The 11,716-nt window shown below is 61.5% G+C and overlaps 1 protein-coding gene across 8 annotated transcripts in view; it reads right to left on the reverse strand.

Annotated features, from left to right (window-relative positions):
• Window positions 1-1,594: 1,594 nt before the first annotated feature.
• Window positions 1,595-11,716, reverse strand: part of IGF2 (insulin like growth factor 2) — a 29,814-nt gene continuing 19,692 nt past the window's right edge. For 5 of the 8 annotated variants that reach the window (XM_015113346.3, XM_015113350.3, XM_077961710.1 and 2 more), the window contains 3 exons: window positions 7,604-7,766; window positions 5,759-5,907; window positions 1,595-5,465 (listed from right to left, as the gene is read on the reverse strand). In XM_015113346.3, coding sequence (XP_014968832.3) covers window positions 5,229-5,465; window positions 5,759-5,907; window positions 7,604-7,766 — 549 coding nt within the window. In that variant the 3' untranslated portion in view covers window positions 1,595-5,228. Of the gene's footprint in view, window positions 5,466-5,758; window positions 5,908-7,603; window positions 7,767-9,433; window positions 9,535-10,464; window positions 11,619-11,716 lie in introns of those variants that run through there. The other 3 variants (XM_015113351.3, XM_015113352.3, XM_015113353.3) reach the window with 3 other exon arrangements.

Here is an 11,716-nt window from a genome sequence, read left to right on the forward strand (position 1 = left end):
GCAGAGAGGTCAGGAGAGGTCACAAGGGTTCTGGGTAAGCAGAGGGCAGCCAGGCTGCAAGTGAAAGGAAAGAAGCTGCAGAGAAGCTCCCGGGCGTGGGCAGGAGTGGCTGAGCAGGCCCAGGGTGCAGGGAGAACCAGTGTTGAAGTGATCTGGGGCCAGTGTGGGCAAGAGCAGGAAGGCCCAGGCTCATGGGGCTGGACGCTAGGCCCTGAAGCAGATCCAGAGAGGAAGGGAGACCATGAGGCTGGCCCTGCATGGGCCTAGGGGGCCGCAGGGCTGGGGGAGGGGCACGGGGCAGGGCTTCCTGAGCTTGCAGGGAAAGAAACTCCAGCTGGCCTCAGGAAGGTGGACAGGACTAGGGCTCCATCTACACCTACGGAAGGGCCTCAGAGCAACCCTGACCCCCTGGGGGTCAGCAATGCCACCTGGGCCCTGAGCCCTCCAGCTTAGCCCTAGCACTGAGGTACAGAGCCAAGGACCAGCCCGGGAAGGGCATGGTGCCCCCCACATCCAATCTGCTCTTCTCCAACCCCCAGCCCTCCTCATTTTCAAGGCGAATCCCACCTCCTCCAGGCAACTCCCCAAACCACTGCCTACCCTCTCCCTTCCCTTGGAGTGGTTCTCAGATGGTGTGGGCAGTGACACCGTCCGTGTAGATGTGTCCTCAGGCCCCAGAGGCTTGGGTGACAGCCCAGCACCCTCCAGTACCCGGCACAGGAGAAACTAGGGACAGAGGCAGCCGTCAAGGGACAGGGCTTGACCAGGGGCAGAATCCCCGGGTGCCAGGATGCAAACATGCCCCCAACCCAGTCAGGTCCCTCCCCACTGCCTGCCCAGCACTGAAGGCTGCAGGGCCGGGGGCATGCTTCCGGGCTCCACTGTGGTGCCCCTGTCCCTCCATCCCCACAGTGGGGTGGGCAGAGGCAGATCCACTGCCCAAGGCTGCTGGAAAGTTCCTGGAGGGGGATGGAGAGAAGAGGCTGGGCCAGGCTCCCAGCAGCCCAGCCTACCCCTCCTCCCATGCTCAGGGACCCTTGAAAGCTAGAGGCCAGCACCCTTGGGACAGGTGGGCATAGGCTGAGCCCTGGCAGGAGGGAGTGGTACCAATGACATATGGGCAGCCTCAATCTTGGAAGGGGGCTGAGTGCCTGGGTGGGAGTGGCCCTGAGCCCCCATCTCCAGCAATAGCTATGATTTCCAAAACCTTTCAGAGGTTGCCCAGCCCCAGTCCTCCAAGGTTGGTGGGGAGGGGGCATTCCCTGGAGTTGGTAGTGATGGTACTTTGCTTTTTCTCCGAAAAAGCCCCCCAGGTTCCTATCCTCGTGGCACCCCCATCTTTGAGAACTTGGGGCCTGAAACTGTCCCAGACCCCCTGGATTCAGGTGCACAACCATGAGTATGAGTCTGGCTTCCAACCGCTCTCGTTTCTCCCATGTGTGTGATCAGGGGACAGAGGGAGGTGTCCACACCCCTAAGGCTTTCCTTCCCCTCCCCTCTTCTCCTATGCCCCTCTGCCCGCTCCCAGGTGCTCAGCCCCTTCCCTCCCTCCCGCAATCCGGTACCCTAGTCAAAGAGTGGAACACTCAGAAGATTATGGCTTTCAATGCTTTATTGGGATTGCAAGCGTTAACAGGTTAGTGACAAAAACCCAAGCATGGGATTTTGCCAGAAATATTAGCGTTAAAAGAGCTGAGTTGAGTCAAACACGGGCCGCAAGGTGGACTGAGGCGGCAGGTACAGGTGACATTCAGTGTTTGGCGTGGGGGTCTTCAGTTGATGGCAGAGGAGGGGACCCAAGAGGGGGCCCCCGCTGAAGACATTGGGGACACGGGGAGGAGATAAGATGGAGAGCCACGACCAGGCACGGAGGTCAGGCAGGCAGCCGGGCCAGGATGGTTAGTGGCCCAGGGGAGAGCTGCAAACCTGGGGGCGCAAGGGGTCCGTCGGCAGGTGCCCCGGGGACACCCACTCTGGTGAGGCCGAATGTAACACTGGGTGGGTGGGCGTCCCAACGAATGGGCAGGTAATTTGGGGTGCCTCGAAGTGTTTTGGATCTCAGGCCAATGTGGGTTCTCCAATTGTGACAATTTGGCTCTTTGGGCTTCTGTCCAATGTTCCGAATGGCCCACTCTCAGGGCACTTGCCGAGGGACCCTCTGCGACTGAGGTGGGCTGGCATGGACGACCCCCGGGGTCATGCCAGCCCCGTCGCCAGGACCCAGAAGCCTCGGGCCTCTAGACTTCTAGTCGGGCTGCGTGCAGGGGGGCTGAGCTGGGGGCACAAGTGGGGGCGAGGTAAGCCTCCCAGACGCCGAGTCCCTGCCACAGCCCTAGGCGCCGCGGTGGTGGCTGCGTCGGCATCGCCAGACCCGCGGGCTCCGGGGCCCCAGCAACCTGGTCGATGGGCAGACCTGGCAGCTCTCCTGCTCTGTGGGCTCAGACCTGCCTGACCTCCCTACTCTCCGACCTCACCCCACCTTGCCCCCAGGAGGTCCTACAGAGCTTCGGACCTCCTGGAGACAAGGCAGGGTGCTGAGGGGCGGGCAAGATGCCACCGAGGGAGAGCGGAGGGCTCCTCAAGTGTGCGGAAGGCGGCCACCCTGCACCAGCCTGATGGAATCCTGTTTACACACCTGCAACCCCTTCCCCTCTGGCCAGCCTTGGGCCAGCCGGAAGCCCCCTCCTGTGGCCTCCGAGCACCCTCCTGACACCTGAGGAGACCCTGCCCACTCCCCCCTCCGCCCTCAGGACCTCTGGGGACCAGCCACTGTCCCCAGAAGCCAGGTCGGACAGTGACCTTCTCCACTCCCCTCTGACTTCTCCAAGGGGGCTCAGTGGCCAGTGCCCCCCAGGAGGCTCCACCCTCAACCCAACACAAGCAACAGGGACAGATAAAAACAAAATTCAATCAGGGCGATAAATGGCGGAGGGCAGGACGTGATGGTCTCAAGCTGGCTTCGTGCATTCTTGCTTTTGTCACTGCCCCCCTGTTACATAGGGAGGGGGTTTAATTTGGTTTCTGAGCGCGTAAAGCTAAGGAGGGATCAAAAAAAAAAAAACAAAAAAAAAAAAGGAAAAAATGCCCCAAGAAACAAAGAGGGGAAATAGATCAATTGACGTGAAATTTGGGGGTTCCTAATTTCTCTACGCAAGTCTGCCGTCACTCCTCCTGACTTTTCCATCCAAAATCTCCAGGGACCACTTCCTACCCCAAAGCTCCCCCCACCCAGCCCCCACTGCCCCCCACCCACCCCTCCAACCGCCAGACTTCCCACACTCCCCGCATCAGTGCACGGCTCCTGAGGACCCCGCATTTCTTGGGGGGTCCCCAGGAGGCGGGCAAAGATGATCCCTAAGTGTGCTCCGGTGGGGGTTCCCCAAGATCTTCCTTGCAGGAGCACACCAGGAAGTCAGGCTACTCGTGGGGGCATGTCTGCTCGGCTACCATCATCTCCATTGTGGCCAAACTCCTTCCTCACTCTGGCTGGGCCGACACACAGTAAGGTGTATCGGGATGGTGGGGCGTGGGGAGCATCGTGGCTCACACTGCGGGGGCCGCGGAGACAGGCGCCAACGAGGCCAGCCTCGCAAGGGCACCTCTCTAATGGTGGAAAGATGGAATTACGCCTGGGACACACCCCGCCCACCCTATGGGCGCATCCCAAACGCCGCGGGCCGCACACTCAGGCACCACCTGAGCCCCCTCCTCTGAGAGGCAGGGCACAGACAGGGCTGAGGGGCAGTGGAGATGGGAACAGGAGCGGGGCTCAGACCATGAAAACAGTTTGGAGAATCTTAGCGGGACTTTGGCCTAATCCGTAGAGATATTGCAGTTGCTTAGATATGCTTATTGTTGTCATCCAATTGTGTGGGGGTGTGCGTGTGTGCCCATGTGTGTGCGCAGGTGGTGCTTGTGTGTGCATGTGTGTGTGCTGTGTGTGTGTGCTGTGTGCGTGTGTGCTGTGTGTGCATGTGTGTGCTGTGTGTGCATGTGTGTGCTGTGTATATGCGCTGTGTGTGCACGTGCTGTGTATGCGTGTATGCTGTGTGCGTGCTGTGTTCGTGTGTGCTGTGTGCGTGTGCTGTGTGCGTGTGCTGTGTTCGTGTCTGCTGTGTGTGCGTGTGCTGTGTGTGCATGTATGCTGTGTGCGTGTATGCTGTGTGTGCTGTGTGCATGTGCTGTGTGTGCGTGTATGCTGTGTGTGCTGTGTGCGTGTGCTGTGTGTGCGTGTATGCTGTGTGTGCTGTGTGTGCATGTGTGCTGTGTGTGCGCATGTGCGTGTGTGTGCTGTGTGTGCGTGTATGCTGTGTGTGTTTGCTGTGTGTGTGTGTGTGTGCTGTGTGTTGCGTGCATGTGGCTGCGGGGATGCATAAGGTATGAGTGCTTTTTAGGATGGGAATTGAGATATAAGATTTGGGGGTGGGGTTGTGCCAATTACATTTTATTTGCATGGATTTCGGTTTTCATGCTCTGTCCTCCCCTCCTTTGGTCTCACCGGGTCCCTCTGACTGCTCTGTGATTTTTAGTGATGGAAAAGGGAGTGAGGAGCCAGTCTGGGTTGTTGCTATTTTGGGATGGCCAGTTTACCCTGAAAATTCCCATGAGAAGGGAGATGACGGTAGCAGCGACATGCCCACCTGTGATTTCTGGGGCCCTTCTTTTCTCTTTGCTGGTTCAGGGACTCAAGTCCAGGCCAATTTGACTCAAAGTCCAAGGGAGAAGAGAAAGAGGGGGGTGGGGAGTGCCAAATTCCTTTATTTTGCCAATTGTTTCTCAGCCAATTCGTTTTAATACTTTTTTTTTTTTTTGCCAATTGATTTTTTTTTTTTGGTTGTTGTTTTTTTAAAGCCAATTTCTGAGTTTTTCTGGTGTTTCTAAAAAGCCAATTATTTTTAAGAGGGTTGTTGTGGTGGGGGGGAAGGGGGTTAGTTTAAAGTTTTGATTTTTTATGTGTGGGGATAATTGGGGATAATTTGGAGGGAGGGTGTTTAAAGCCAATCGATTTTGTACATGTTTGAAGATGTTGCTGTGGACCTCAGCCCGATGGAGGGGGCCGAGGAGAGTAGCCTGTTTCGGGGAGGCGGGGCACGGGGGCTGGGGTCAGGAGAAGCCCCGGGGGGGAAGTGGAACCGAGAGATTTTGGAGATGGAACCTGATGGAAACGTCGCTGGTCAGGAGGAGGCTGGAGGGTGGTGGTGCCGGCTGCAGACTTGCGGCAGTTTTGCTCACTTCCGATTGCTGGACATCTCTGGGGAGGCGCCCCCGTGGGTGGGGTCTTGGGTGGGCAGAGCAATCAGGGGACGGTGACGCTTGGCCTCCCTGAATGCCTCGAGCTCCTTGGCGAGCATGCGACCCCGGCGGGCACGCAGGAGGGCAGGCAGGCCCCTGCGCAGACGCTGGGTGGACTGCTTCCAGGTGTCATATCGGAAGAACTTGCCCACGGGGTATCTGGGGAAGTTGTCCTGAGAGGGGAAGGGGCTGGTCAGCAGGTGCCTGCTCTCCACGCTTTTCCGCCCGAGCCACCCGCCTGACCTGACAGGTCACCCCTGTGACTGATCAGCAACTCGAGCTAACGTCCACAGGCAGGGGGACAGAAGGAGCCAGCGTCTGAACTGCTCCCCAGCCACACAACAAGCAAGGAAGTCACGGGTCCTTGTCCCTGGCCAAGGGGTCCCAGAGGCCACAGGCAATGCTGGGCGCCCGAAACCCTATTTCTCTATCTCTAGAGAGTGGGGAAGGGGCCCAGGATCCTCACCGGAAGCACGGTCGGAGGGGTCGACACGTCCCTCTCGGACTTGGCGGGGGTAGCACAGTACGTCTCCAGGAGGGCCAGGTCACAGCTGCGGAAACAGCACTCCTCAACGATGCCACGGCTGCGACGGCTCACACGGCTTGCGGGCCTGCCTGGAAGTCCCACAGCACAGAGAGAGCCATGTTAGCACCGTGCTGCCCCCTGCCCCAGGAGGCCGAAGGAGGAGCAAACCACCCCTGCCCTCAGGCCAGGCTCTGGAAAGATGAGGCCACCCTGCGGGTCAGGGGAGGGAAGTGAGAGCTGGCAGGCAGAGGCACCCCAGGAAGAAGAGAAGTGAGAGGGGAAGAGAGTGGGACCCAGACCAGCCCGTGGCCTCTGCTGCCTCCTTCCTCAGATGAAAAATGGGCACAAGCTCTTGGTCCCATGGCCAGACAGACACCACCAGGACCAAAGGCCCACACTGGGGTGATTTGGAAAACGTGTGGGATATGAGTCCGGTTCAGGGGCCCCCACAGGAGGGACTGCTGTCCCTGAGCTTGGACTCTGGCCTGGCACCACCTAGGAGGCTGGAGGGGCCCACACCACCCCGGAGCTGCTGAGACAGGGAGACAAGGGCAGGAGAGGAGAAGACGGGAGGAGAGGAGTGAGGAGGCGCGATGGAACCACTCCCTTCTTTCCTCCCGTCTTCCCCCTCTCCCCCACAGCAATGCTCAGCTGGAAGGGGAAGGTCACTGGGGGCTCCACCTTGGGGTGCCAAAGGGCAGGTGCCATCAGCCGGAGGAGGGAGCAGCAGCCCCATCACAGGGTCCCCCAAGTGGGGGCTTGGCCCTCCCCTCCTCTCAGGAAAGCCTGGTGCAGGGAAGCTTCTCCCTGGGCAAGGACCGGCTGGCACCAGGCCCTGCAGTGCCACTTCCTATCCCCAAATGGGACAGGCGAGAGAGAGGGCACAGGAGAGGCCAGGGCGGGCAGGGGCTTCCAGAGTCAAGCAGCAGGAACTTTTAAGAGAGAAGCTTTGAAGTGCATTTGCATCCTGTGAGTCCATTGCACAGCGTGAGTAAGTAGTAAGTGGTAAAGATGAGACGTGGTGAGTGTCAGGTGGAATAAGCCGTGTGGTCCCGGCCAGCGAGAAGTGGCCCCTCCCCTGCCCCATCAGGCATGCCTAGGCACCATGCCTGCCTTTGCATCCACCCAGCCCCCCATCTGGGGGCGGGGTCTCAAGCACAATGAGCTGTGCACCCACCCGCCAACCCCCAGGCCGGAAAACCAAGAGAGAAAGATGAGGAAAGGCTGAATCGTCCTTGAGGTCAGCAGGTGGGCACCCTCCATGGCGGCCTTGGGGCCCAAGGAGGCGCATGCACCGTTCACCCCTGCCACCCACCAACTGCACTTGTTTTATTGATTTTAATTCTATAAATCACTTTACTGATTTTAATTCTGATCATTCACTGAACGCACATCCCTTGTCAAAATGTCCAAAAGGTGCAGGAAGAAAGGCAAGCTCTTCCTCCAGAGCCTGAAGCCCTGCCCTAGGGGTGCGGCGCCTCCGCAGCGGGAGCTCACAGCCCCCAACAGAAATTCTGACCCCAAGGGAGACCCCCGTAAGTGCTCCCGACGTCTAGGGGACACCTCTGGCCCACCCTTCGAAGGAGGCTTGTGAAGGGAAAGTCAGCTGGTGTGGATGCCCTGGGACCCTGCAGGTTCTCAGAAACGCAGCTGGAAGGTCGGAGTCTCCGAGCAGGGGCTGGGCCGCTGACCTAGGAGTGTGCTCCCCTGGCTTGAGGTTAGGCGTCCTCACCTATCACTTTAGGGGCCTGACCGGATCTGAGGAAGCCCCTCCCAACTACTTACTGAAGTAGAAGCCGCGGTCCCCACAGACGAACTGGAGGGTGTCCACGAGCTCCCCGCCGCACAGGGTCTCACTGGGGCGGTAAGCAGCAATGCAGCACGAGGCGAAGGCCAAGAAGGTGAGAAGCACCAGCATCGACTTCCCCATTGGGATTCCCATTGGTATCTGGGGGCGGGAGAGAAGTGGTGTGAGCGTGGCAGCCAGGCCAAGCCCCAGGCCAAAGGTGCCCCTCCCAAACCAGAGGCCGTTGGCCAACCTACAAATTCAATTAAAAATTTAAAGCATGGCTTTCCTATAAACATTATTTTCATTACAAAAGTAACACATAGGTCACAATGCCGAGTTGAGGGCGCAGGGCCACCTGGAGAATGAAGTGTCTGGAAGCACGCAGAAAGGGCCCAGTTCCTTCGATTTGCAAGAAGCACTAGTAATTTTACACGACGAGTGACCATCTCCGTGGTCATTATTGCAGGAGCTCGGCGGCACCCACAGCTGCAGGGGCCCAGGCTGGACACCCGACCTGGCCTCCGTCCTATGACACCATGGGGGCAGGGCCAGCCCAGGGGCCCATCACCACGTCTCAGGCCTCCAGCGCCAGCCAAGATGGCAGACAACCCCACCCCACAGAGCATGTGCATCCAGGAGGACCAGTCCCTTCCTCCCCACAACCCCCAGCTGAGCAGGGGGGGTCCAGGAGGACCATCCCCCTCAAAGCGACAGGCCGGTCCTGCTGGGCCAGTCCCGCCCCCTCCCCTGGCTTTTCCACCTTTCCAGTCTGCCGCTGAGCCAGGCCTGGCTCAGAACTCCAGTGGTTAGCACAACCACACCACCCATGCTTCTAGAAACCTTGTTTTCCCAGTCACCCAGTTCTCCAACTCCAGTCTGCTATGTGTACCTCCAAACACACACACACACACAAGCCCAGAGCCTCCTTTCCAGGCCTCAAATCAAACCAGTAAAGCCAGGGCCTCCAGAACATCTCCCCATTTGCGCTACCAAACTCTCCCCGTGAGAGTTGGAGAGACCAGCTCAGGCCACCTGGGAAGTCAGACAACAGGTTCCCCTGAGTGCAATCTGGAAGGGGAGGCCAGTCTTAGGACACACCCCCTCCACAGGCTGCAGGGCCACGGGGCCGCTAACCAACTCCGGGGTGGGAGGCCGGGGGCCACCACAGCAAGTTGGCCCTACCCCTGCAGAAGGTGGAGCCCTCCAGGCGGGCAGCCCCAGCCTTCCCTCCACAGACCCAGGCGAGTTTTTGATGCAATAAATTATGTGAGCGACTGAGCAGGCAATGGGACAGAAGCACAAGTTTGCATGCCCTCTCTAAAGAGCAGTGGGCAGCCGCACCGAGGATCCGAAAGCCTCCTTGGTCATCTCCTTGACTGGACCCTAGCCAGTCCCCTCACCGCCCCTTCTGCCACCCGCTTCCAAATTATAAGAGCACACTCGGCCAGCTGGCCACTCAAGCCCTCGCCGCGGTTCGGCAACAAGCCCCACCACTCCGAACTTGGAGGTCCGGGTCAGGGGACCGGCAGAAAGCAGGGCAGGAAGCATGCCTGCCGCGGTGCGGAGCAGGTGAGGGCCCAGGAAAAGCCCTGACCTGGGCAAGCAGGGGGCCGAAGGGAAGGAACGGAAAGGGAAGGAGCAGGTGAGGAAGCAGAGACCAGGTGGGGGTAGGGGCAGAGGAAGAGAGAGGAGGGGGGTGCTGTCCGAGAGGCAGCAGGCTGGCGGCTGCAGGGCCCGAGGCCCAGGCGTGGGCCGTGCCCCCTGCTGCCCTGCCTCAGGCTGGAGTGGGATGGCAGCGGGTGTCCTCAGTCCACAGTCCTGGTTACCTACAGCTCAGCAGGAGGCTCGCTGGGGCAGGAGGAGGAGGAGGAAGAAGAGGAGGAGGAAGCTGGAAGTCTCTTTCACAGGAGAAGCTAATGTCCAGTTTGCAGGCTGGTCAGTGCCTCAGCTTTTATGTGTGAGCCGACTCCTCCCAGTCCCGGCTCCACCCTACCCCCCACCCCTCTCCCTGCTGACCACTCCCCCACGCCTTTGCTCCCGCCCTCTCCCTCCTCCCAGCCAGTCTCTTCTCTCCTGCACCCCCAACCGCGAGCCCTGGACCATCCCGTAGCGAAGTGCCATGGGCTCCCATCCTGCACCCCCAGCTCATCTCTGCACAGGGCAGTGAAGGGGGGGTCTCCTTCCCACCTCCTTGTATGGAAACTTCCACGCTGCCCACTGGGCAGGGGCCCTGGCCTCTCTCTGGGTTGAAGGCTCTGCCCTTCTTAGCCTCGGGCCAGCAGCCCCTCTCCCCCCTCTCCCGGGGACTCCTGTTTGGAAATGTTGCGGACAGAGCCAGAGGGGGTGTGGGGGGAGATATCGCGAATGTGGCGTCTGCCATGACTCCTGCCAACTCGGCCCCTCTCCATCCTGGCCCCGCCCACCCCGTCTTCCTCTCGCGGTCTCGCTGGCACCGCGCCAACATACCAGGGTGGGCTTCCGCGGCTCCGCGCCCCTCCTCGTTACCCAGCACCCCGGAGGCCAGGGCCCGTAAGGCACGAATCACACATGTTCGGCAGCACCCCCTGCACCCACAGACCGACCAGGAAGTCGCCCCTGCAGACAGCTCACACCTCCCTTGGCCCTTCCCGACGCCCCCACCCCACCCCACCCCCAGCTCCACCGCCAGAGTGAGCGCGGGGCTCCGCGCAGGGAACGGGACCCGCAGCCGCCCGTTTTCCTCCTCCTCCCCGGGCTCAGCCGCCCCGCCGAGCCCCGCAGGCCCGGGCCAGGAGCAGTCGGAGGAAGGGCCGGGCGTCCGGCGCAAGCCCGCGCCGCCCCAGCCCCGGCTCCGGCCCAGCCCGCACACGCCGCTTACCTGGAAGCCGGCGACGCTGCCGCCCACCTCCCTGCTGCGTGTCGCAAACCGAACAGCGGGCGTTGGCCCTCCTGCCGGACACTCCTCTGCCAGCGCCGCTCTGGCCGAGTCGCGGGGGCCGAATGTGCGACGGGGCAGAGCGGGGGGATGGCTTTTTTTTTGGGGGGGGGGAATTCGTCTGATTGTCCAGGGAGGACGGGCTGTCTTCGGGCTGGGGCGGGCCAGATGTTGTACTTTTAGGGGGGGAAAAGGTATCGGGAAATGAGGTCAGCTGTTGTATCAAGGATAGAGGGGGGCAGAGATAGTGGGAGAGACAGAGTGAACGTGAAAGGGGGGGGCCGAAGAGAGGGCGAGAGGGAGAGAGGACAGCGAGAGGCGGGCAGGCTCACAGCGGGAGAGAACAGCACGGAGAGAAACAGAAAGCGTGTAATTAATCCACTTTGGTTCGGCGAAGGCGAGAGGGCGGGCTTGAGGGGGGGAGGGAGTCTGAGGCTGGGAACTGGGGGGGACGGGAGGGAGCGAAGGGAAGATTGCGGGAGAAAGATCGGGGGCCGGGGCCAGATGCCAAGAGGGGCACGGGGAGCACAGAGAAGCGAAGGAAAGGGCGCCACGTCGAGGGGCCGGGGGAGGCGGTGACTGGGGGGCGGAGTGGAGGCTGCACCCGGGCCGCGGGCGCCCAGCTCGGTTTGGGCCGACGGAGCCCTCAGCCGTCGCGAGCCCGGGCCTCGGGAGGAGACAGGCGGTGGCGGCACCGGGGCCGCTCCGGGACGCAGCGTGGAAAGGGGAGCGGCCCGAGGCTGCGCGCCGGGGGGAGGGCTGGAGGGGGAGCGCGGGGGGGTGACAACGCCGGCGGCCTGCGAGCCGGACTGCCTGCGGGGGGAACCGCCTCCTCGGGCGAAGCGGGGATGGGGGAGTTGAGGTAGATGAAGAGGAGGCGGCGGGGAATCCGCAGGCCCGGCGGAGCGCGACCCCGCGGACGACGCCCGGGACGGGAGTCAGCAGCGAGGCAGCGGGCGGCGTCGACGCGGGGCCGCCTTGCCCGATGGAGGCGCTGGTGGGCAGAGCGCGGGCAGGCGTGGGCCAGGAGGCGGGGGCGGCCGGAAGGGGGGGGCCGGGCCCTGCCGGGCCTCACGCAGCTCCGCCGGAGAGCAGGCGAACTGCGGGCGCCCACGCCCGGCTCTTATAGTCGCGCCAGCCCGCGGCCCGGGGCCCGCGCGGGCCTCGCTGGCCTCGCGCCCGCGCCAATGGGCGC

The sequence above is a fragment of the Macaca mulatta genome, chromosome 14 (assembly GCF_049350105.2).
Source record: "Macaca mulatta isolate MMU2019108-1 chromosome 14, T2T-MMU8v2.0, whole genome shotgun sequence".
In the NCBI taxonomy this organism is placed as follows: Eukaryota; Metazoa; Chordata; class Mammalia; order Primates; family Cercopithecidae; genus Macaca; species Macaca mulatta.